Raw genomic sequence first — 26,468 nt, forward strand, 5'->3', positions numbered from 1 at the left:
GATTACTTAATGTACAAAACAGTTCTCTGATGGTTTAATATTGACTGAAAGACAAAATTTAAACTATTCTAGTATCTGTTATTTGTTATTTAAATGTTATTATTTTTTCTGGAACATTCTGTATATACCCCCTCATCTGGCGTTAAAATAATTATAATGAGTTAAATTATTCCATTGTGTTTAGTAATTTAACCATATCCGAAATTCCTGAACTAGATTTTATCTGACTATATCTTACTTACTATTCAATGCAATTTCATATAAAAAATAAATTTTACATAGTTAATAAATAAATATTGTTAACATATTTATTTATAAATGTAAAAAAAATCATGTTTGTTGTAGGAATGCTTATAAACTGATTTAATTCCCATGGTTATATAATCACCCTATACTACTATACTACAGTTAAACCTATTCAGCTTTGATACTGTCCCTAATTGAAAATCTATATAAAGATAAGAACCAATTTAATAGACCTCAGTCTCTCAGTGTTAACGTTCCTAGCACTTATTTTACATCTTAATAACATTTACGCCCATGAATGTTGTCACATTCTTTGGTTGGTTAAAATTTTCAATCAACCAACAAATAGGGAAGAAGTAGCTATGAACTTAAAATTAAATTTTGGATTATTAATTTATCTGACAAAAAAGGTGATACATAGTTTTTAGGATTAATATAAAGGCTACTGGCTACATTTTTGTTAATTGGATTTCATCACATCACTAATATTATTTTTATGTAAACAGAAAATGACAACTGCTCAGAATGTGACCTACGACATGTCTATCAGCAAGAGCCGAAGCTATCAATATCTTTTACAGCAAGTTGTTGAAAAAACTAAAAAGGTATGTTGCTGAAATAGTCACTTTATTTTTATTAGTGAAAATAATATAATGAATAATTGCCGGTGTAAATCCCTACTTCATAGAATGTTGTAAGGTTTGTTTAATCATACAATGTATTTTCCAACAAGATTGGGGTTGATCATCCTTTTTCAAGTCAAGTTTTTTCCTCTTCAAACATCACATTCCGTGTGAATCTAAGAGATGAAATATTATTGTCCTAAAATAAAACATACAGGCCTAGCCTACCATTGTAATAAATGCTCAACCCAAGGGTCCATCAAATTAACATGATGAGAAACATACAGTAGACCTTTTGTTGAGATCTGTTTGGTTCAAAATTAGATGATATGGACACCAAAATATGAAATTACTTGCCGCTTTGTCCATAGACTAATAAAAAATCCATTCACATTGGTTCACCGTTTAGTTATACAGATTCCATTATCAAGGAGTGTACTACTATAGAACTGCACACACATTTGGTTTTAAAATGTATCTACTCATGCTATGTAATAAGTACCTGATAGTTCAACATTTTAAAATTCAGGAAAGGGTCTGGTCCAAAAAAGTCTGAATGTGAGTCTACTGATCCTAGGATGACAAAAGTAGTGCTGTTTGACAACATTGCTTTATTGTCGGTTGTTTGACCACCAAACTACCAAAGTAAGTTAATTTTTGACAAATTATCACGTCCCATTTTGTGAATTTTTCTATAAAGGTATATTTTACCTCCATGCAGTTGACTTATAACAACTCACATACACTACAGGTGTTGGAGCTGCATGGCGCTGTCAGCTTGTGTCCACCTCTCATGATGCCGAGTGGGCTTTGTCCTCTACCCCCCTCCACAGTGTCTGTGATGACTAGGTGGGGAGGGGTGGCGATGCTGCCTCATGACTTGCGACTGCCGTTTGCACGCTTCCTCGCCCACAACCCCACCATCTCACAGTTCAAGCGTTACTCCATAGACCGGGTGTATAGGGAACGCAGAGTGCTGGGTCACCATCCTAGAGAACTGTATGAATGTGCTTTTGACATTGTCACTCCAACATCAGGTAAGCTCTACAACACATATTAGTACAGTAGACTCCCTCTTATCCGGACACCTTTTAACCGGACATTGGTTTAACCGGACCACACTCGGTAGAAGTGACATCTCTTTATCCGGATATTTGTTATCAGCACATCGGTTGAACCGGACTAGATCGGCAGGAAGTGGGCGGTACTGAAACAACTGTTCTCGTGGGAAAGATTTGAGTGGTTACGTGTCTAAATACAATGCTCTCCTAATTTTAAGTCAAATACTGTATAGAGTATGCATTTAAATGGTCCGTTTTAATGAGATTTTGGGGACGTCGGTTTAACCGGAAAACCCGTTATCCAGACTGGCCTCGGTCCCAAGGAGTCCGGATAAGAGGGAGTCTACTGTATTGCCTAAGCTTATGAAGCCTATTCTGGGTTGGCAAGGGCAGCCTACTAAAGTTGCAACTAGTTACAGTATCTCAAATTTGTTAAATAGTAGCTTAAATTTTTTCTGAACAAAGTATCGGTTTGTGATAAATTTTTTTCATCCGTTTCTCTTTTTGTCAACAGGCTTGTTATATCACTATTTTTAAATGTAAATATTATTATAAGACATAGATTATTATTACTATAATTCGTTCACAATATTTTGGCGGTTTTAAGGAAAGAAATATATCCCCTCCACTTGACCCTTACCTTTAAATTAATAGGTGTTGGGGGAACTTCTCCTCAAACTGACTTAATATTGTGAACGTAGTATAGTGAATGATCAGATGTGTCTATTAATTAATTTCGGAAAGTAACATTTTACTGATTCAAATTTTAAGTAATAAAAACCTCTGCAATCATTTTCTTTGTTGATTGAGAACTGTCATAACTTCTTGATAAGGTCAAAACAGTAATATAATTTTATATAAAACCTTTAAGTCTAGAAAATTTAAATGATGTAATTTCTGATATAGGAGACATGTTGGCAGAGAGTGAATTGTTGGCTTTTGTGTGGCAAGTGCTGAATGAGTTCCCATTTCTGCTACATCATAACTGTGTCATCAGACTGAACCATACAAGTCTCTTGCGAGCAATATTCCTGCACTGTGGTATTGAGGCGTCCAAACACAACAGAGTCTGCTCCTTCTTAGAACAGGCCAAGGTATGAGTATCCAAGGTTATGTGTGTTGTAATTATTTTAAGGGAATGTACGTAATTTAGGTCATCCACAGATTTGAGAGTGAGTACTATCATTGACTACTAGTTACTGAAGTAGACATCACATCTATATGGACCAGCTGTCGCCAATTTTCATTAAAAAAGAACATAGATGTGTGAGCCAGTCACAGAATGTTTTAGTGTCTAAAATTAGAATTTCTACCTTATTTATTTGTTGCTGACCAAGTTGATGGGTTATAACAGTTGCTTCAGCTCTCAATTAGCCATTTCATTAGATAGACTTGGTAAAAAGTTTGTGTATTTGACAATTAGTCATTTAGATCAGCACAATCTTTTGGTGGCTCACATGAACTACGACAATTTTGAAAAAAAGCTGGCAACAACTTTAACGATGGGATGGGATGTCTAGTTGTATCAATAGTCAAAGGCACTTTATACAGGGTGAGTTTCTCTGACCGTGTTAACGGTCGAAAATCGGACATGGGTTTATACAAACTTTTTTGTTCCTTTTAGTGAGTAGAACCCACTGGCGAAGTTAACACGGTCAGTAGAAACTCACCCTGGGCATAAAAAACAAATACACTGGTTTAATTTTTACACAGTTCAAATTGTGTGTTGCGTCCTCATGCAGCTTGCCTTTCAATTTCAAATTCTATGGCAAACACAGTCATTTAGTCATTTCTCATGAGCAATCCTTACAGTAAATTTGAATCTGACTGACTAAAGTACCATAATAATTCTCACAGTTAAATACATAAGGAGAACTACAATTTATTGATCACATACCATAGTGAAGTAAAAAACACTAGAAAAATTAAAGTACAGGGTGATCAACTAAAGGAGGCCACCATTGGGATATCGGAAACGGTAAGAATTAGAGAAAACTTTAAAAGGGGAACATTACTTTATTTTTTGTGGCAGTTAAAAATATGAGTTTAGTTAGCCCTCCTAGTGGCTAAAGGTTCAAGTTTATAAAAAAAAATGCCAAGAATAAAAAAGTCTTAAAATTTCATTTTCTATAAGAGTGGGTGTTCTATAAGAAATTTCAAAGTTGGCCGCAATATTGGAAAATTTTGCCGAAAATATCGGAATGAAATTGAAAAGCCGAAATTAAAAAAAACTAAATTCATATTTTTAACTGCCACAAAAAATAAAGTAATAAAGTAAGTAATAAAGTAAGCAAGTTCCCCATTTAAAGTTTTCTCTAATTCTTACCGTTTCAGATATCCCAATGGTAGGTCCGTGAAGTTAGCCCCCCCCATAAAAGCACTTACAATAAAACTAGTATTAATGGTTAGTGCTTCGTTAGTGCTGGTTAGTGCTTCAACTCCCGTCGTTAGTGCTCTTACGGTTCAGGAGCTATAACCAAAAAACTGTGGGTGGGGCCAACTTCACGGAAGTTAGCCCCCCCCAGTAGTAATATGTGAGCACTAACTTTAAAAACTGTACCAACACTTAGTGCTTCGTTAGTGCTGGTTAGTGCTTCAACTCCCATCGTTAGTGCTCTTACGGTTCAGGAGCTATGACCAAAAAACTGTGGGTGGGGCCAAATTCACGGAAGTTAGCCCCCCCCATAAAAACACTAACAATAAAACTAGTATTAATGGTTAGTGCTTCGTTAGTGCTGGTTAGTGCATCAACTCCCATCGTTAGTGCTCTTACGGTTCAGGAGCTATAACCAAAAAACTGTGGGTGGGGCCAACTTCACGGAAGTTAGCCAACCCCAGTAAAAATATATACAGTACTAACTGTTTTTTGATAGGCTAATGTACTTAATGAATCCTTGCCCTATGTGAGGAGGGGATAACTTCCCTGGGGAAATATTACCTTTTATTTAAAGCTTTTAAAAATGTGTGGAGTCTAGTTGATATAATTGTGTGGAGCTGTCTTTCAATCGCCTTAAAAATCTAACCTCGGAACTAGAGCTTTTCATTAAAACTCCAGGAGCATTCACTAACCAGCGCTGACCATTTACACTATTTTGAAAGTTAGTGGTCACATATTACTACTGGTTAGGGGGGGGGGTCTAACTTCCGTAAAGTTAACAACGCAACAGTTTTTCTAGTTACAGCTCCTGAACCGTAAGAGCACTAACGATGGGAGTAGAAGCACTAACCAGCAGTAACGAAGGACTAACCGTTGGTACAGTTTTGAAAGTTAGTGCTCACACTATGGAGGGTAGTGAGTCGGTGGCTGAGTCGATAGCGTCGCGGACTTCGGATGTCGTCAGTTCGGATCCTGGTCACTGCCACTAAAATTTATCAGTACGGTTCACCTTTGTACCGGCTCACCCCTTTCTTTGCTGTAAACGTTCCACGCACGGGCGCTTAGTCTATGTGGATGGGCTAACCGTTGGTACAGTTTTGAAAGTTAGTGCTCACGTATTACTACTGGGGGGGCTAACTTCCGTGAAGTTGGCCCCACCCACAGTGTTTTGGTCATAGCTCCTGAACCGTAAGAGCACTAACGATGGGAGTTGAAGCACTAACCAGCACTAACGAAGCACTAACCGTTGGTACAGTTTTGAAAGTTAGTGCTCACATATTACTACTGGGGGGGGCTAACTTCCGTGAAGTTGGCCCCACCCACAGTTTTTTGGTTATAGCTCCTGAACCATAAGAGCACTAACGATGGGAGTTGAAGCACTAACCAGCACTAACGAAGCACTAAACATTAATACTAGTTTTATTGTTAGTGCTTTTATGGGGGGGGCTAACTTCATGGACCTCCCAATGGTGGCCTCTTTGAGTTGATCACTCTGTATATGTAACACTTGTACGTCAAATTATAGTGAATAAGAGATTTAATTTAAGCACTATCATTCTGCCTTACCTCTTCTTCCTGTTGCGAAGCAGGGGTAGAAATAGTACAGAGGGATAGAAAGTACAGTAAAACCTCAGTAACTAGACAATTTGTGGATCCATATGTTGTCTAGTTTAGGGGTTGTCGACTGTCGAGCTATCCAGAACATTAAAGTTTTTAATAGGTTTTAATATATGAATACATAACAGACTAATTTTTACATATAAGTTTATTACTTACGTAAGTATTTTTACATATCAAGTGACTAATATAATGGTTTGAAATACCTTCAGTCACCAGTTCAAATAAGTCGGCTGTTGCGACCTAGGTTTCGGCACGAAGTTGTACCATCATCAGGCGGGCCAGTTTTGAGTCTTCAGTCCAATGGACGTCGTTGGGTTAAAACAAATAACATTTCACGACATATGTACGACATATGCACGACATATGCACGACATATGTCGTGAACTGTTATTTGTTTGTGATGATGTGGAGTAGTATGAGTGTAAATGAAGATACCTGGGCCCTATATATCTTCCTCTAACCACTGCCAAATCACGCACATTTCCTGTCCTAACCCAACTCTATTGCAAGGAATTAATCTAACTCGTCAAAGTGCACAATATTACCTTAGCTGCCTATCACAGCCAGCTTTTATGTTCTTAATGTATCTAATTATAATATAATGAACAGAGAAATATATATATATGGACTTATTCTAATTCGTGAAAAAGGTTACTAGACTTAGCAAATGTGAATTCTAATTTACGATATTAATTGCCAGACCACGACCCTTCGAGAACCTAATAAACTACATGATCGAATTACCTTTGCCCTAACCTACACCCTTCCCCAACCCCTACTTCTATTAGCTAGACATCTTAGGCTACAGTTACTTATCCAGTTAGATGTACAGCTCCAGGCGCTCGACACTACACTGTACTGCTCTTGGTTCGCTGCGCGTGCCTACCCGGGTGACTGCGCGCGCATCGTAGTCATGTGACTTGCGCTATTGTAGCGATCCGCTACATCCTCCCCCCGGTGGGGTTGTTTTTTTTTTTCTTTTCCTAGTTTTGGGGTGATTTTGGGGTTTGGGAAAGATGAAGGACGAGGAATTTTTTTTTTTTTTTTTTTTTTTTTTTTAATTTTTATTGTGCTCGCCGTGAGATTGTGTCGTTGTGACATCGATGTCGGTGTGGAAATGTTCCAACAGTTTTCTGCACTCCTTTTGGTTTGACTCATTTGAGGTTATAATGTGTGTCGGTCTTGCTTATAAACTATTAACTATTTTTTTTTTTTTTTTATAAACTAAAGGTAACTATGGTTTTGAATGAATTTCTTATAACTATGTTTGGTGGGATTGCTTAATCTAAACCTGCTCTAAGAAATGTGGGCGGGCGTATATCAGTGATAGATTTAATTAAGTTGGGTTGAGAAGATCTGTTGGCTGATGAAGTTGGATATATGATTGATGATGAATTTGGGAATGTTGTTGAAATACTGAAGGTTGATGAAATTAGATGGATGTATTGAAGTCTGGTTATTGCTGGTAATTGCTGGTAAATATGGAAGGTTGCTGAAGTTTGATGAGTTTCTTGAAGTTGAGTAGTTGGAAGAATGAAGAATGAAGAATGAAGTTGTGTAAACTGATGAATGAAGCTGGAGTAGTGTTCTGAAGCTCTTGAAGGTATACTGTTGTGATGTGATGTGACGTAATTTCGTAATTAGCTCTTGAGCCCTTACTAAATTCGGGGCGCTAATTATATCGCTGGACGCTTCTTAATGGTGGATGAAATGCGTTGGGTTTTGAAGTTGATATGAGGTTGATGATACGTTTACTCAGATGTGAATTTGGAGATTGTTTTGATTGATGATTAATTATTTTGATGTTAGTTATCACTGATATATTCCCTAAATATTCGGTAAAAATTGATCGCGACTACTCTACTTAAGTTTACTATTGATACTTATGATCTAAATGAATTTACTAATAATAAGAAATTGTTCTACTTAATTTAAAAAAGGAATTTAATTTACTGAGTATAAAAGGGAAAAAATCTAATGTTTATCTACTTAAATGCTATGGATTTGATTGACTGGGAGATATATTACTAAATTTCTGTTGATTTACTAATAATTAATTAATTAACTAGTGTGACACACATTATACACTCTTTCAGCTTGGATGCTATTCATGGTTGAATGGAGTTTCGAAAGTCTGTTGGTTGATGTAAGGAATGATAGTGTTATTGTAAGTGTAAATTCATTCGAAGCTCCTCTAGTGCCAATTACCAAGAATTATGCACAGAGGTATTAAATAATAATTATTTATTCCACCGACGGCTTAGCACAACTTAATTTTTTAAATAAATATTGTTTTTAATATGTTCCTTCAATGTGAAGGATTGATCAGTGCTTGGTTTGATTATTTAAATAGGGCGGAAGTAGAGGTTTGAATGGAACAGATGTTTGTACTGATAACGGCAGTGTTATCTCGTGGCTGGCGCTTGCTATTGTCTGTTTCCTACTAGTCCATTTCTTCTCTGTCGCTCAGCAACATAAATATATTTATATATTTTTGTATTTTATTTTAACGCATGCAAGTGTATAACACATAATAAACATTTAAATTACCCTTTACAAATATATAGTACATAACTCTTCTTCTACGCTCAGAATTCTGCCTTTTATTTACAAACATATGGATTGTATTGTGCGCTGTTATCTACTTTGATAACGATTGTATTGCGCCTAAATACCATATATCTTATTTTAATATACGTGGATGACTTTACTTACTTAATACTTTTTATGAAATGTTGTATTTACCTTTGCGATTAAATTGCTTATATTAACACAGAAATACTTAATTTTACTTAATTCTACTTAGTTCTACTTAGCCTAATTACCATAGTTTAAAGTCTAGCTTGTTCTGTAGTCAGTTGTCTCGTTCATGTGTTGTCATTTTTCAGTCCAGTACTGTTAGTGAGTGTTTGTTGTCATAAGTAAGCTGTCGGCTGCACTATTCATATGACAGTTGCAATCTGTCATAAGAATGTGTTATGGCGAACGATTCCCGTCATAGCCAATTTGAGCAAATTAAAAATAAAAAATTTCTTAAAAAAAATTAGTCTTTTGCTCAGATTGTAGGTTTTAAGGGGATTGAAAAGGTTGTTGATTACTGGGGTATTGAAATGCATATATTAATTACAAACACTATGACGTGTTTCGCTGCCAACTTGCCATGTATTGTTGTTGTTGGTTTCCCGGTTCCGGCCAAGTAGTGCGCCTAGAACTGTAAGCGTGCCCTCGGTAAAGACACGCCTTAGACTCAACTCTCGACACTCTTATCAGCCGGTGCCGGGGTTGTATTGTGTACCGTATTGTTGAGAAGTATTGTTGCTAAGTATTGTTGTAGTCAGTCAAGTTACTCGAGATTTCTTGCTAGATGTTTACTTATAACTAATTAAACTAGGCTAAGGTTCTACTGTGCACTCCGACGACGTTCGATTAATAAATTGGTTGAAAAAATTGTTTCAATTGTGAAATGTGGGCTTTTGTCACAATCTTACCTGTTGAGGGGTTTACTAGCTTTACTGACACTGGTGATGAGAAACTGTCAATCACGCACGGTTTTGACCATGCGTATTGGAGTTTATAATTGCCGTTGTCTATTGCTTTGGACTGTGGGTGCATTTTATACATTACCCAATCGCCTACTTTGTAAGGATTGGGTTGACGACCGCTGTTATAATATTGTGTGCGTTTTTCTCTTGCCTTCCGTAGGTTATCAAGTGCATGTTGCCAGCGATTGTCTGTGGTTGGTTGAGGTTCTTCCCCAATTAATTTATTTAAATCCCAGGCTAATTGTAGTGGATGGTTTATTTCTCTCCCCAAAAATAAGCTTGCAGGTGTCGAACCGGTGCTTTCATGTTGAGCGGAATTGAATGCTATTTGAAACCAATGAATGTTTTGATCCCATGTTTGGTTGTCGGAATTGTGATATATTCTCATAGCAACTTTGAGATTTTTGTTGACTCTCTCTACGTTGTTTGCGCTTGGGTTGTACGGTGATGTAAATATGTGTTTGATTCCGAAGTTTAAACACATTTCCTTCATTTGTTTTGATTTGAAAGATGGTGCGTTGTCTGATACTAAGTATTGCGGGAAACCGTAGTGTGAGAATATGTGTTTTGTGAGAAGTGTAGTTGTGGTGGCAGCTGTCGCGTTTCTAGCTGGTAAAAGAATTACAAACTTTGAAAATGCGTCCACCACAGATAGTAGGTATGAGTTGCCTGACTTTGTCCTAGGAAGTTTGCCTACGTAGTCAATGTACACTTTTTGGAATGGTTTTGTTGCTAGATCGGATGATAATTCGCCTACCCTGGTGTTCGGAGCTTGTTTGGATCTTTGGCAAGAGAGACATGTTCTGACTTTGTCGGCTATTATTTTGTTCAAATTTGGTGACCAAAAAAATTGATTTATTTTATGTATTGTTTTTTTGATTCCTAGGTGTGCTGATGTAGGTGCTAAATGGTAGTATGTAAAAATCATGTCAATTAGTTTCGTGGGGAGTACTATTCGTGGTGTCTTTTGGCCGGGTGCTAAATGCATTAACACTCCGTCCTTTACTGTATATGCCTGGTTTCTATGTGGGTCCCTAATAATTTTGATCAACGTGGGGTCGTCTCTTTGATGTTCGTCGATGTTTTTGAAAGCTTCTGGAATTTTCATCAAAATGTTTACTGAATGTGTATTAGTGTCATCGTTTAGTGTTACTACTGTTGGTTGTGTGTCGGCGTCCTCGTATAACCTAGATAGACAGTCGGCGACTGGATTATCACTGCCTTTTATGTGCTCAGAATGAAATTGGAAAGAGTTAATGAATGTTATCCATCGCGCAATTTTACCTACTTGTCGTGGATGATTTAGAAGCCAAGTTAATGCTGAACAATCTGTTTGAAGTGTAAACTCCCTGTGTTCGAGGTATTGTTGGAATTTTGTCAATCCGAACACGACTGCTAGGCATTCTAATTCAACTGTGGATTTGTTTACTTCGTGTTTGCTTAGTGGTCTCGACGCGTAGGCTACTGGTAATAAACTACCTTCGTGTTCCTGTGCTAATTGCGCTCCTAGTCCTGTGCCTGAACCATCTGTTTGTAGGATGAATTTTTTATTGAAATCTGGGAGTCTTAAAACTGGTTGTGACGTTAGAGCTTTTTTAATACTTTGCAAGGCGGCTTCCTGTTCAGAGCCCCATTCAAATGGTGTATCTTTGCGTTTGAGTTTGTTTAATGGTGCCGAAATGTGTGAGAAATTCGGTATGAACCTAGCATAATACGCTGTCATCCCAATTAGCCTAGAAATCTGTTTGACATTTTTGGGGGTTGGGAAGTTAAGAATTGGTTGAATTTTTTGTGTGTCAAATGTAACTGTGCCGTTGCGAAAAATGTGGCCTAGAAATTCGATGTGATTAGATGCTACAGTCATTTTTTCTGGGTTGATCGTGAGACCTGCGTTTTGTAATCTAGTTATTACTTCCTTTATTTGATTGAGATGGTCTGAAAATGACCCATTTGAATAAATTACCAAGTCGTCGAAAAAATTGAAAATGTATTTGTATTTTATGTCTCCAAATATTTTATCTATTAACCTTGTCAAAACCTGTGATCCTGTGGCTAATCCAAATGGTACCACGTTGAACTCAAATTCCCCAAATGGGACGACGAATGCTGTGTATTTTTTGCTTTGTTCTGTCAACGGTATTTGCATGTATGCGCTGTTCAAATCCAATAATGTATACCACTTCGCTTGACCTAGATATTGAAATGCTGATTCGACGGTTGGCATTGGCGTAGACTCTAAATTAATCAAGTCGTTGAGCTTTTTGTAATTGACTACAAATCGCGTTTTGTTTCCTTTTTTGGGGACTACAAATCCTGGACTACTGTATTCGGAGGATGATGGTCTTATCACGCCCTTTTGTAATAGGTCGTCGATTTGTTTACGTAATGCTTCGAGTTTTGGCGGTGCGAATTGGTACGGCCTACTCCTTACAACCTGCTGAGATTTTAATTTTATGTCGTAGTGTATCAATTTTGTTTGCCCTAATCGTTTCGATACTGTGTTTGGAAATGACTGTAATAGTTTGTGTATTTGTTGTATCTGGTTTGGTGTCAAATTATCGCCCAAGGTGTAAGTTTTGTCTTCTTGTAGATTACTATCGTGTTGGTCTGTGTGTAATATGGCCATGACCGGTCTTGTCCCGTATGGAAATGTTACATTGTGATTCGCCACGTCTATGATTGCTTTTGTTTTGGTGAGGAAATCTAATCCTAATACAATGTTTATTGGCAATTTAGGTGCTATTAGGAAACTGAATGTCCAAGAGAAGTGTCTAATTTTAAAGTGTAGCTTTGCCATGTGTGAGAAAATTACCTTGTCGCCTGAGGCTGAAATAGCGAATTGATTGATCGGAGTGATTGATTTTGTAATTAAGTGATTATTTTTGATTGTATCAAAAAAGGATCGTGAGCAAATTGACGTCGTAGAACCTGTATCTATGAGTGCATTTGTTTCAATGTCGCCGAAAAAAATTGGTATTGTACATGTTTTTAATTTAGGAAAGTTTGGAGCATTTTTGTTTTTATGGCTATGTGTGTGTGTGTTTTGGTTGATTGTTGTGTGTGAATAGGCGCTATGACGTGTCGGAGGTGCGAGAGCGCCAATTATCGGCCTCCTCTGGAGTTTAACTGTGTATTGTGTGTAGGTGTGTGTTGGTCTGCAGGGTTGGTGGGCGGGCGGTAGTGTCTGGGGTCATTGACCTGCCTCGGTGCGCCGTGATATGCACTGTTATGCACTGGTGTCCTATAGTATGTATTTGGCTGCATATGTGGTCGATGTGGGAATCTTGGTTGCCCATGTGGCTGTTGCATGTATTGTGGTGTGTATTGCCTATGTTGAGGTGTGAGTTGCCTATTTTGAGGTGTGAATTGTCTATTTTGAGGTGTGAATTGCCTATTTTGAGGTGTAAATTGCCTGTTTTGAGGTGTGAATTGCCTATTATTTTCTGTTCTGGTTTCCCATCGGCGTGATTGCGAGTTGTTACCCTCCTCTAACTGTCTCACAACTTCTAATTTTGGGATAAGCGCTATTAAATCATCAAGTTTGGTCGGCGGCGGAAACCCTGCAAGACGTGCCCTATTTGTCGCGTTTATACCTGTCAATATTACCTCCAGTAAGTCGTATTCTGTTGGTATTAGGATTTCTGCTGATTCTTTCACCTGGATAATGAAATCTGAAAGTGACTCGAATTGACCCTGTACCCTATAGACTGTTTGAGTCAGGAGCTGTTGTTTTGCCCTTTCTGGCAGAAAGGTACTAATTATAGTAGGAATTGTTTTACCCTTGACCTCCCAGTTCTCCTGTAATGCCATGGTCCAAATATCCCTTAATTGCCCTGCTGTTTTGTGTAACAATGCTATTGTGATTGATTTGTCGTCGGCTAACTTTAATTTCTCAATTTGAATGGCCGTTTTCAAGAAGGCTAACAATTTGCTTGTGTCCGTGCCGTCGCAGTTGGGAGCTTTCGACGCTAGATCGTCGACTAATCTCGGGTTTGTGTGGGTGTGTGTTGATTGTGTTACTGGTTTGTTTTGAGATAAAGCTTGAGCGATTGAATCGCCTATGGCTTGGGCTGTGATTCTAATCATTTCCGCCGTCTGATCCGCTAAGATGGGTGTGTTTTGTTCCGTGGGTTTTGGTGTGTCTGGTACCGTTGGCACTTGCGCTGTCACCGCGTTCTTTAAAATGACCCTATTTTCTTCCAGTGTCTTGGCTGGGGTTAAGCCCCACTTCTCGCACTGTAGAATTGCGCTTTGCGCATCAAAATCTCGTATCCATGATACCCCTGTGGGTTTTGTTTCCCACTCGTAAATCTTGGACATCTTGCCTTGATCTACTATTATTTGAATAGTAAAAAAATTCAAGACCTAAAAACCTTTTTGATATCAACTATTTTACCAAACAGGTGGGAAGAGTTTGGGCTGGGCAAATTGTAATTTAATAAGACAAAGAGAGAAATTATTTAAAAAAAAGGTGTGAATTTTGCCTAATGATTGTATTTTACTGCAATTGGTGTGTCAAATGTTTGACTAAGATCTGATTCCCTATATTGTTCAAATGTATGTCGTCCCTACGATTTGAATGTCTGTACGTGTGTAAATAATATTTATTTGAATTTAAAACATGTGTTAGAAAAATTGGCTGGGTATTTTGATTTGACAATGTGTGTAAAAATGTGTTGAATTGAGTAATTTTATCTATTGTGTGTGGTGTATATTCTGACCTAGGGAAATATGGTAATCCTAACAGTATCAACCTGGTGCCTAGATAACGTTTCCTGATTACCCTGAGCAATGATACATATTGCTGTGTCATCATTGTTATTGATGTATTGCTGAATATGTCATTGGTTCCTATCCACAACAATAATGGTATTTCACTGTTGAAATATGGATTTGTGATTTTAATTTGTTTCTTTAATTGTCCAATTGTTGCGCCTGAAATCCCCATACTGTATTCTAATTTTAATTTACTACCTTCTCGGTTAACAAAATATTCCAGACGTTTAGTCAGTGAATCGCCGAGTATTTGAATTTGTATCATATTACGGTATCAAGGTGGTCGAAAGAGTGTAGCAGGGTAATGGCATGTCGGTATGTCGGAATTCTTTTGTTTGGTTGTAGTGTCGGGCCTGCATGTTCAAGGTCGCTGCGAGTGAATGAAACTTTGTGAACTGTAAAATATAAAACTGTAATGCATTTTATGTCTGACATCTATTGCTGTACTGATTGTTGTGTTATTGTTGTACTAAATTACATGAAATTTTATGTAAGATAATAATTTGTTAATGTGAACAATGAATTGACTCTGTGGTTTTGGCTCGATTCAGAAGGAATCAACACTGTCAATTAACGGCCTAAATTGACTGAAATGTTGCGAAGTGACGATTTACTCAAGCAAATGTTGTAAACAGGCTCTTGGCTTTCTTTTGATTATGTAGTACATTTTTTTTTACATTTATTATTATTATATATTTTTTTTTTACGTTTTAAATGTTTTTCTGTTTTTATATTTATTTTATATATTTATTTGTATTTTTGTTTAAGATGAGCCTGTAATAACTGTGTGTAATGTATATTTAAATCGTGTATGTTTGCTTGGAAATAACAAATCTGGCCTTAAATCGTCGCTTTATCTTTGAACTTCTGTTATCTAACATTCCAGTTCTGTTCTAAGTCTGTCTGGCCTATTAATGACATGGACTCTCAACTTTCACTAGCCCACCTCAAATATCAAAACTTTGCTGAACAACTTAAATTCTAAACACAACTTAAATTAAGGTGATGAGTTACAACTAAAATATGTCAGACTACGCTTTAAAATACTATTTTAATCATTAATTAATTCACTGCAGTACCCTTTCGGCTGTAAAAATTATGAAATAAAAATTTTTGGTGATATTTATGACTTTTTGGGGTTGGGGAGGTGACATACAAATGAATTTAAAATTCCCCCCAATTTTGAATTTTGATTTTTTGGTCGTGGCCTGTAAACTATACTGATGTGCACTTTGACTCCTAATATTTTGCTTTCCTTAATAAAAATATTCATCAAACACTCATTCGGCCTGTCGTCGAGGTATATTTAGTTTAATTACTGCCTTTCAGACTTGATGTCGAACTCGTGAGTGATTACATAAATGCATTTAAATATATTCATCAACTTGGTTTGGTAAAATATTAATAAAAAACATCAAGGTTCTCCTAATTCTACTTTGAAATTAAAACATTCTCATTAAAATTGATTTTTAAATTTTCCTTGGAAATAAAATAAACTGAATGATATTGATTCACATTTCATGACGTGCCTAGCTATGCATGCTCGTGCATTCCAGGTCGCCACGTGGTGCCGACCTGTAGCCTGTCGATTTCCTGTCTGAACAAAGCACTTGGCTGGTCTGAGACACGTTTTAATCTATTCTATTTCTGTTAAAATTGCATTTTTGGCCGGATCTTGACGCTCTGCTACCACTATGTGATGATGTGGAGTAGTATGAGTGTAAATGAAGATACCTGGGCCCTATATATCTTCCTCTAACCACTGCCAAATCACGCACATTTCCTGTCCTAACCCAACTCTATTGCAAGGAATTAATCTAACTCGTCAAAGTGCACAATATTACCTTAGCTGCCTATCACAGCCAGCTTTTATGTTCTTAATGTATCTAATTATAATATAATGAACAGAGAAATATATATATATGGACTTATTCTAATTCGTGAAAAAGGTTACTAGACTTAGCAAATGTGAATTCTAATTTACGATATTAATTGCCAGACCACGACCCTTCGAGAACCTAATAAACTACATGATTGAATTACCTTTGCCCTAACCTACACCCTTCCCCAACCCCTACTTCTATTAGCTAGACATCTTAGGCTACAGTTACTTATCCAGTTAGATGTACAGCTCCAGGCGCTCGACACTACACTGTACTGCTCTTGGTTCGCTGCGCGTGCCTACCCGGGTGACTGCGCGCGCATCGTAGTCATGTGACTTGCGCTATTGTAGCGATCCGCTACATGTTTTAACCCAACGACGTCCATTGGACTGAAGACTCAAAACTAGCCCGCCTGATGATGGTACAACTTCGTGCCGAAACCTAGGTCGCAACATCCGACTTATTTGAACTGGTGACTGAAGGTATTTCAAACCATTATGTTAGTTATTATAACCAGTTCAGGGGCAATCCCACATCTTATTGTGTCGAAATTATATCAAGTGAACAATCTTCAAAGAAATGTGGAATATTCAACAATTAAAACTTGAAAAGTCCGACACAGTAGTAAGACAAAGCCAGCTGGACATGCACACTGTCAGCTTTTGATTGTCGAGTTACTGGGTGTTGAGTTAGTGAGATTTTACTGTACTAATAATCCTTAAAAAAAGCAACATTAAAAATAAAATTAGGACTAATAAATAGTCTTGGCGTCACTGAAAATTAAAAAGAGAAACAGTTAGCCGCTAGCCACAGTGAATTATGCTAAAATGAACCGGCGATGTATAATTTGAAACTTTCAGACTGAACCGACTTATTAACCAGCCAGTAAGTCCACAAGATTGATGAGTACTACGGTAATAGCTTATTCCCTATATGGGAAATTCACTAAATAATGAATCATGCACATGGTGGATACTCCGGTGCTGTTTGCAGGAAGACAGTTACAACAAGAGTCATGTTGAAGCGTTGTTGTCTTCACTTGGTCTGACAGAACACATTGTCTCAGCATTGTTCAACTTGCTGGACCAAGAGAACACGTTTGGACGTGTCTCTACCACATTGCAGACAGCCTTCAGACGTAACTCTGTCTCTGCCTCTCTGTGCAAACAAGCTCTCCACCAACTGGAGCTCACCATCAGCCATGCTACTGAGCTGGGAGTCAAGGTACTCATGTTGAATTATATATATCTAACCCAAAAATAGACAATTAGACAGTTAGTCCACTGTCAGTTTTGGTCCTAGAAACAATAATGGTTTTTGGTTTTAACAATAATTTGATATTTTTTTATTGTTATACTTGTATACTTGTGCTTCTCCTATACTGCTTGGAAAGTAGTTTGTTAACTGATAAATACAATTCCAGTCTTGCTATGTATGGATTGGAATGTTTGATAAGGGAACCTACAAGAATAACTAGTGAAACAATATCTTGCATTGATCACGTTTTTGTTAAGATATCTAACAAAGATAAGGTGGAGGTTGATAGTAAAATACTACATGCCAATGTGACTGATCATACAATGGCAGTGGTGAGTGTGCGTGTGTGCGAGTACGCAGTGGGTGGAGGGGCTGGCGGAACAGCTGATCCCTCCGACGACCTTGCGTGCCGCGTGGACTATCGGCTGCTCTCGTCGCTCCTTGATAACACTGACTGGACAGATGTATACAGTAGTAGAGACCCTTCCGTTGCTTTTGATATATTTCATCTCAAATTACAGAATGCAATTCTTCATAGTAAAGTTGCAAAGAAAAATGTAAAATTCAAACAAATACATCCTTGGATGAATCATTATATTTGTATGAAAACTAAAGTAAAAAATAAAATCTATGACAAAGTTAGAAAACATCCTAATAATATTAAACTGAAACAATATTTTAAAACATTCAGAAATAAATTAGTTGTTGAAATCAGAAATTTAAAACAAGCATATTATGATAGTGTTTTTAAAAATTGTAATGGTGATTCTAAAAAAATTTGGAGAACTGTAAATAGTGTTACTGGACAATCTCGCAATAAGACAGCAATTAAGAGTTTAAATATTAATGGTAATCTAGTAGATGACGAGAAAATAATCTGTAATGAGTTTAATAACTATTTCTTATCAATTGTTCATAAATTAAATATAAATGAATCGAGACCAACTACTTTTGATCTATGTAATGAAAGTAGATGTTTTAAGACAGAAATATCACCTAAGTCAATATTTTTAGATTATGTAAATTCAGAAGATTTAATTAGTGTAATAATGTCTTTAAAAAACGGAACTTCTCCAGGATTAGATGGTATTAGTTCTTCTTTAATTAAATCAATATTTCCTAAGATATTACACGTTTTGTTACACTTAGTTAATTTGAGCTTTGAAGAAGGAATCTTCCCAGAATGTTTGAAAACGGCTGTGGTGATTCCCTTGCATAAAACCGGCTCAACGTTTGATTGCAATAATTATCGGCCAATATCTCTTCTTTTGACCTTCTCCAAGATTTTTGAAAAGGTAATGAAGAAAAAAATCATAAAATTTTTTGATATGACAAAATTTTTTAGCAAGAATCAATTTGGTTTCAGGGAAGGTTTGAATACAGAATCAGCGTTAAAGAGCTTTATGGATTGTGTTTACAATGGGATAAATGCAGGTCAAAAGGTCACTGGGATGTTTCTTGACATCAAAAAGGCTTTTGACACAGTTAATCATAAAATTCTTTTGGAAAAACTGTTTAATTGTGGTATAAGAGGGGTAGCCTATTCGTGGTTCGAAAGTTATTTAACACAGCGAACACAGTTTGTTAAAATTAATAATACTTTAAGTGAAAAAGGTTATATTGAATATGGTGTACCCCAGGGCTCTGTATTGGGTCCAATATTATTTTTAATTTATATCAATGATCTTTGTAATGCTAATTTGAAAGGTAAACTAACATCCTTCGCTGACGACACTGCATTGTGCTACTTAAAAGACAATTGGAGCGATGTAGAAGAAGCAATACATTCGGATTTGAATGCCCTAAAATGGTGGTTTACTAAAAACCAAATGCTGTTAAGCTCTGAAAAAACAAAATTTATAAATTTTAGTTTAAAATTTGAAAAGAGGTTTTTAAGTTCTATTTATTACAAATGTGTTGATTGTCTTTGTAATAATTCACAGTGTTCTGTGTGTGCCACGGTAGAACAAACAAAAAAGATCAAATATTTGGGTTTAATCTTGGATCAAGAATTAAATTGGAAATGTCACATAGAGCAGTTAAAGAATAAATTAAATAGCTATTTAAGATATTTTTATTTCCTAAGAAATTTATGTCCAGAAAATGTTTTAAGAATGCTATATTTCTCTCTGGTACATAGCAGAATTGACTATGGTTTATTCTGCTGGGGAGGGGCGTATGAAACCAACTTGAAATCTGTGTTCAAACTGCAAAAACATTTTGTCAGAATGATTAAAAGTAAGGGCAAGATGGAACCATCTCGTCCATTATTTGTTAATTTAAAAATCCTTCCTCTTAAATATATGTTTGTTTTTAAGGTGTTAAGAATGTTCTATGTTATAAGTGGTACTGAACCTATAATACATAACTTGTTCAAGAACAAATTAAGAGGTAAGCAAAAAGTAGTAGTACCCAAACCTAATTCAGTATTTTTTACAAATTGTTACAAATTCTTAGGTCCAAAAATGTTTAATGTTATTCCTGAAGTATTAACACAATGTAAAAGTTTAAGTTTGTTTTCTAAACGATTGAAAATATGGCTTTTATTCAATGAAAATATTGATTTTCTTCTAAAAATCCAAGCATAACATTTTATTTTTTATATAATTATAATATGGACAGAAATGTTGTTATTTAATTAAAAATTTAAAAAGTGTTATTGTGTTGTGGCGTTCTATTTAGAAATATTATTGGTACTGTGTTTCATGTTTATTATTATGTTAGTACTTTCGCTCTGACTCACTATTACGATGTTAATTTTAAATGATGGAACCTCTATACAGGCTTTCCTTCAGAGGTCCTATATTTCCAGGATGCTAGTATTATAATATAATGTTAATTATACTCTTTGTATTAGTTGTACATTTTTAACTGTTGTAAATCAAAACTGTAATTATCTGTAGCATTTTTGGAAATAAAGTCTATTCTATTCTATTCTATTCTATTCCTTTATGATGTAATTAAAAATATTTGCCTATTCTGAACAGTAGTTACATTTATACACAACAGACAATTAAACAATTTTATTTCAATCTTTTCACTTACTTTTTTAAATAACCAACTGCATTATGACATAAGTTTTATTAAATAAAGTGTACAGAAGGTCTTTCACAATGTTGCTTTACTTGCTTTACAATGGTCTTACAATGCTGATTTACCCAGTTAATCAGCATAGTCAAAGCAATAGGACTGGAACTGAATTATGGAAATATTTGAGATTGTTAGACATTTTAAAAACTGAGATGTTGAAGTACTGTGATAATTTAAATATAAATAGGTAATGTGTTTTTTTTTTAAAGATGAATTTAGGCTAGGGTTTTTAAGGAATTTTTAATGAGTAGGTTTAACAGCAGGCTTATCCTACTGACAAAAATGTTATGAAAAAAATAAACACAGAATTTTCTCAGGTAACTATCTACCGGTAGCTGCTTCTTCAGTAGTAGTCTTTGCTCTTGGCCTCTGTGTTTATTTATGTTTTTTAATCTATTTAAAACTATCCATTACAAAATCCTGAAATACTTTAACTTTTAAATTCATAGTCACACCTTTGTTATTTTCCAGTGTCCCATAGTGGTGTCACCAGGACTGGTAGACAACTTGTCATTTTACTCAGGGATCATCTGTCAAGTAGTCTGGGAGCAGCGCAACAAGCAAGGTCGGAGCCAGCGGACTATCATCGCAGCTGGAGGCCGCTACGATTGCCTCATTGCCAGTTTTAGGTATAAAACTCTACATGATATACAGCAGCATGTGCTTACTTTGATCTTCTCAGTTCAAATTTATCTCTTGGTCCTTAAACTACCATATATAATCAATGTAAAAATAATGTGGGTGATTTAAATATGATTTAGGGGATGGCTCAAATTGTTTTGAACATCATTCCACGAAAACTAGGGCTTAACAAGACCAATACAAACCATAGTGATCAACACTGTGTATCACGTAATCCAATCAATGTTATTGCAGTTTCCTTTCCTACTTTTAGCGAATTTCCCTATAGGGAAGTAGCTATTACCGTAGGTGGCACGGTAAGACCTAGACCCGGGACCGATTTACTTTTTCATTTTGATGTCCCCAGAGGCCAAAAACACCATTCGTTCAAATTTTTATATATGTATATATAGACTTATATATATATATATGTCCGTGAACGCGATAACTTGAGTAATATTTGTCCGATTTTGATGAAATTTGGTTTAAAGGTGTAAAGCGGGCTAAACTTGAATGAGTTCGCGAACCAGCACAATCGGACCATGGGAACGGGGCTTTACGGGGGGTTTTATGGGGTAAAAATTGGTTTTTCTCACTTTGACCCTCAAAACACAAAATTTCCCGATTTCTCTTTAGACCTTTTTAAAAAGCTTAAAAAAAACAAATGATTTAGTATATAAAAGTATTTTTGTTCGATTATTAGTAACGGAGAAAATGAAAAAAATTGTAAATTTAAAATTCCCATGTTATTCTTATGGAGAATATTGTCAAATGTTGTAGTTTGCTTGTTTATGGATATATTTTTATCAATCTTGGCAAATTTATTTATTTTGTACTAAGCTATCAATATTTTACTCAAAAACACACTTTATTAGTTTCCTTGTAGCAGCAAACCTAGGTACTCGTTAAACCTAATGTTATTAAAATATATTTCACTGAAAATCAATTCAGACAAATGGAAATTCGCTTAGTCGGCAGGTTTGCTGCGGCGGGGGTATATTTACAGTTGTAGTAGTTAGAGCGTAGGACTTATGTCCCGGGTTGAAATCCCACCAAATTACCAATGGATTTGATCTAAGTGATAATGCCGCAACCCCTAGGTCTAGCCTGAAGTAATGTGAAAAACAGTCCCGGCTCGTGCCTAGCGTCCTTGGACAAAAAATAAACAAAAAAAAACTACCCTTGACAACTGTGACGTTTTTTTAAATTTTCATATCGCCTCTGGGCCTAGCTATCTACCTGCTAATCCTTGTTTTGCGCAGAACTGTCCATCAGTTGGTTAATCACAGTGATCTTATATCCTCTCATGACAACGATCATGATGTTTTTTTTTTTTTGGGTTGAATTTCTTATGTAATTTTAGTCAATTATCGTTATAAAAAAATGTTGTGAAATCAACAACCCACAAACCTTTGACGATAGACATTTTCTTAACTTGTTTAATTGAAATTTGTCTACAGTTAATTTTATTTCTGTTCAGGTTTCTTTGAGTTGAAATATATAAGTTGTTCACTGTATGCTAGACAGATGCAAGATGAAGGACAAGGAGTGTCAGGTCAGAGTGCTGTAGGTGTGAGTGTATCACTAGACAAGCTGGCCACTGCTCTTGCAGCTGATCAGTGTGGTTTGGCTCCTGTAGATGTTGTCGTCTGCTCTGTAGGCACCAGCGCCACTACACGGGACAAGCTCACTCTGACTAGAGACCTGTGGACAGCTGGGGTCAGGACATACTTGCTTGACTCCAACCAGGTGATACTAACTATCTTTAGCCAGTAGGTACGTTATAAACTTTATAACCTGACATGTTCATTGTTCAAAACTTACAGTTCACCATCTAAAAATAGTTGTTATTAGGTTACAGTGGCAATACCTTTAAAATGGTGAGTTTAAAGTTCTATTAACAGGCTATTTTCATAAAAATGAGGTAATTTTCCAAGTATGTTTAAACTCGGTCAATTTCTTACAAATCCTGCCAATCATGCCTAAACTTTTCTAATCATACCTCAAAGGGTTAATCAATTCAGTTTTCAGTAAAAATATTGGTAATTTTAAGAATCTGTAAATGAAATTAAGGTGTCTGTTTTCTCTGAAATGAGATGTAGTAAATCAGTACTTCAAAGTTTTAAGCTTTTACAAGTTTGTAAATGAAAATCTTCTATGATTAGTTTTCTAATTTAACATTTCTTTCCAAATTTTCAATTAAAAGGTTTTATACCTACCAAAGTTATAGGAAAGGATTGTTACGCCAGTGGGATTTTTGATTGTGAATAACATTTTTTGTTATAATTATGTTTACTTAATTTATTTATCGATAGATATACTTAGATTGTGAGTGATGATAATTGACATAATTTAAAATATGTAATCTATTGTCTCATTTCAGAATTTAGAAGAAATCCAGAACTTTGCTCAGGAATTGTGTGTTCCTCATATTGTTATGCTAAAAGATACTGATCCTGGATTTGTTAGGATACGAACATTGAATAAGGACAGGTAGGCTATTAATTCAGTTTTCTTGTTGTATGTTTCTTAAATATTAACATTAACAGAACTGTGGCAATCGATCCATTGCCAAAGGATAACAATACGGATTATTTTAGTATGAATAGCCTCCTGATTGTGAAGAATAACTAATAATAATGGTTTGAATTCCTGATTATGGCAATCCAATTATTGTGTTCACAACTAGTTTCGATCTGCTAAAGAGATCATCATAAGGTGAGTACAAGGATGCTTACTTCACATGAAGGTCGTCAGGATTAAAAGTTTTTGACATATACACATAGACGAACACAAACACATAGCTCGCACACACATACGGCCGATAAAACAAAATTGTAAACACGACGAGCGGACTGGTATTATTATGCGGGAGTTGAGTCTAAACACCGGTCCCCTCGACGTGTTTACGATTTTATTTTATCGGCCGTATGTGTGTGCCCGCTATGTGTTTGTGTTCGTCTATGTGTATATGTCAAAAACTTTTAATCCTGACGACCTTCATGTGAAGTAAGCATCCTTTTACTCACCTGATGATGATCTATTTGCAGATCGAAACTAGTTGTGAACACAACAATTGGATTGCCAGAATCAGATGTTTAAACCATTATTTTAATACAGATTAGTTATAAGAGTTATTTATGGACAATGGGGGAAAATCCAATTATGCATACAAAGTGGCCTGCCTTTAGTGCTGGACTCACACTGGCAAAAAAAAGTGATTCTCTTCTTTTTGTTTCCAACCTAATATTGGTTGATTATCTTAAGAGCCGGCTGGAGCCAGCGAAAATTTCGCCTTTTGGCAGCGCCTGCAATACGTGAGATGCGGTAGCGCCACTATCGGTGGCCACTAGGGGAGTTACGTGCTCTAGCTCTATTGACAGAACTAAACCTAGGCTTCGAGAACAACACACAGTGTAAACAAAACACTGAATAACCGCAAGGAACCGAGCAAGATAGTAACGTAGCCGTAGCCGTAGCCCTTCCTAGACTCCATATCCATCATAAATCATAACAGCTGAATGTTTGTCGGGTTTGGTCGGGTCTGACCTGACCTATAGCTTGCTATGCCACATTGAAACAATTGTAGTACAAGTCATTGATATAACTTTGATACAAGATTGAATTATTTTAAAACCATTTTTAACAATGTTTAGATATAAGTTTTATTACAGTTATCGTTATGTATTTAAAAATCTGTTTGAAGCTTTTTCCTAAGAATGTTTGTTTGAGCGATTAAAATTTTATCAAAGATCCTAATAATTATATCAACCATTTTTAAAATCTAAGATTTGATTAACATACGTTTCAAAACAGTTTTAACAAAATAGTCTTTCTAAACAACATATGAACAGTTTTAACATTTGGTAAGTAGCTAGTCTTTCAATTGCTTATTAGAATTTAAATTTATAGAATTTAAAAAATAATTTCCAAAAATGTAAATACGACTAAACCGATATGTACTAACGTAAGTTACAACAAGTTTGACTAATTTTTAAACTAATTTTTAAATATAATTGATATTAAACGACTTGTCTGTCTAAGATTGTATAAAAGAACAGTTCATGTAATAAAAACGGTATTTACGTTGAACGATTTCAATACGTGTTGTTTAGTAAATTGTATTGTATTAAAGTGGGTAAGTATTTTTGTATCCATGAGTTAAATGTTATTTTAATCAAATTCGTTACAAATATGTCCTAATGTGAGGCATACTCGTATTCATTTTAGTAAACCACATTATCATTCGTCACTAACGGATGATAGGGCAGGCCCAGCAGGTAGTCCCATTGTGTCCGTGCAAGTGAGTGGGTAAAGGGTCGCCTATTTTGTAACTTTCACATTTTTGCCAAACTGTACAGGCGTGTCTAGGAATCGAACGCTTCCTCTATTCGCATTGTACTAAAGCGTGCGCGGTCCAAGTATGACAAAATAGCCTATCTCTAGAACCCCATACAGGCAATAATGGCAGTAAATTCGTCTTGTACAGTAAAAAAATATCAACATATTAAAATCCTTCGAAGAACCATCTCGCAAGGCATACTGCTGAAACTATAACAATGTTGTCTGTTTACACAACTGGTTTTTATTTTTAAAGTATACAAAAAATGCCACATCAGCCTAAAAAATGCTGTTCTCTTCTTGGCTTTTCCTCGAGCCTCCAAAATGTATCCAGGATTTCTATATTTTTTTTATAATATTCATATTATATTATATTATTATATTATAATTTTTATAATCGGCATAGTCCTACTGTTTCGAGGCTCTATTATTTCTGGGAGGACGCAGTTCTAGACTAAACAATGCTACCTGCTAACAACCACAAAGACAATCGCCGAGATAGGGTAAGGAGGAAATCTATAAACAAATACAGATATTCTCTTGCACCTTTCCTGGAACTCCTCATTCCTACTGTCGGGGAAAAAGGTAACACACTCGAGTTTCAAGCTCTACAGAAAAGTAACCAACTAACTTAGAAAAGCACGTAGTATATATAAATTTTCGTTGTTTAGGAAATTTTTATGACAGTCGGAAGGTAAAAACTGCCTGTTTTTAGAGTACCAAAAACCATCTTATGACTTTGAAAATTCACACAATGTAAACTAAACGGCAGAACTTTATCAAACTTTAATACAATATGGAAACATGTATGATGAATTAATTCGTGTAGTTTCAGAATTTTTACTCGACCCAAAAAGTTTTTGTTGTAACTTTTGTAAATCAACTTTTTCTCAAAAATGGCAAACGCTAGAAAAAAAATTAAAAGCTTGTTTCGAAGGTGATTGTTTTTGTATTTGAAATATTGATACTGCTCAACCAAATTGTTACGCATGTTATCTATATAAATTAACAAAAAACTGGATGATCTCGCG

At 35.8% G+C, this 26,468-nt stretch overlaps 1 protein-coding gene across 1 annotated transcript in view; it reads left to right on the forward strand.

The window, feature by feature from the left end:
• Positions 1-26,468, forward strand: part of LOC128984187 (eIF-2-alpha kinase GCN2-like) — a 121,616-nt gene that overhangs the window by 84,287 nt on the left and 10,861 nt on the right. The window contains exons 17-24 of the mRNA XM_054403481.1: positions 753-851; positions 1,621-1,906; positions 2,837-3,024; positions 17,122-17,352; positions 17,643-17,849; positions 20,947-21,104; positions 22,620-22,845; positions 23,480-23,589. Of these exons, the coding sequence (XP_054259456.1) occupies positions 753-851; positions 1,621-1,906; positions 2,837-3,024; positions 17,122-17,352; positions 17,643-17,849; positions 20,947-21,104; positions 22,620-22,845; positions 23,480-23,589 (1,505 nt within the window). The remainder of the gene's footprint in view (positions 1-752; positions 852-1,620; positions 1,907-2,836; positions 3,025-17,121; positions 17,353-17,642; positions 17,850-20,946; positions 21,105-22,619; positions 22,846-23,479; positions 23,590-26,468) is intronic.

This window comes from Macrosteles quadrilineatus, unplaced genomic scaffold (genome assembly GCF_028750875.1).
Source record: "Macrosteles quadrilineatus isolate MER2022 unplaced genomic scaffold, UCM_ALF_1.0 Scaffold_2__2_contigs__length_208266976, whole genome shotgun sequence".
Lineage (NCBI taxonomy): Eukaryota > Metazoa > Arthropoda > Insecta > Hemiptera > Cicadellidae > Macrosteles > Macrosteles quadrilineatus.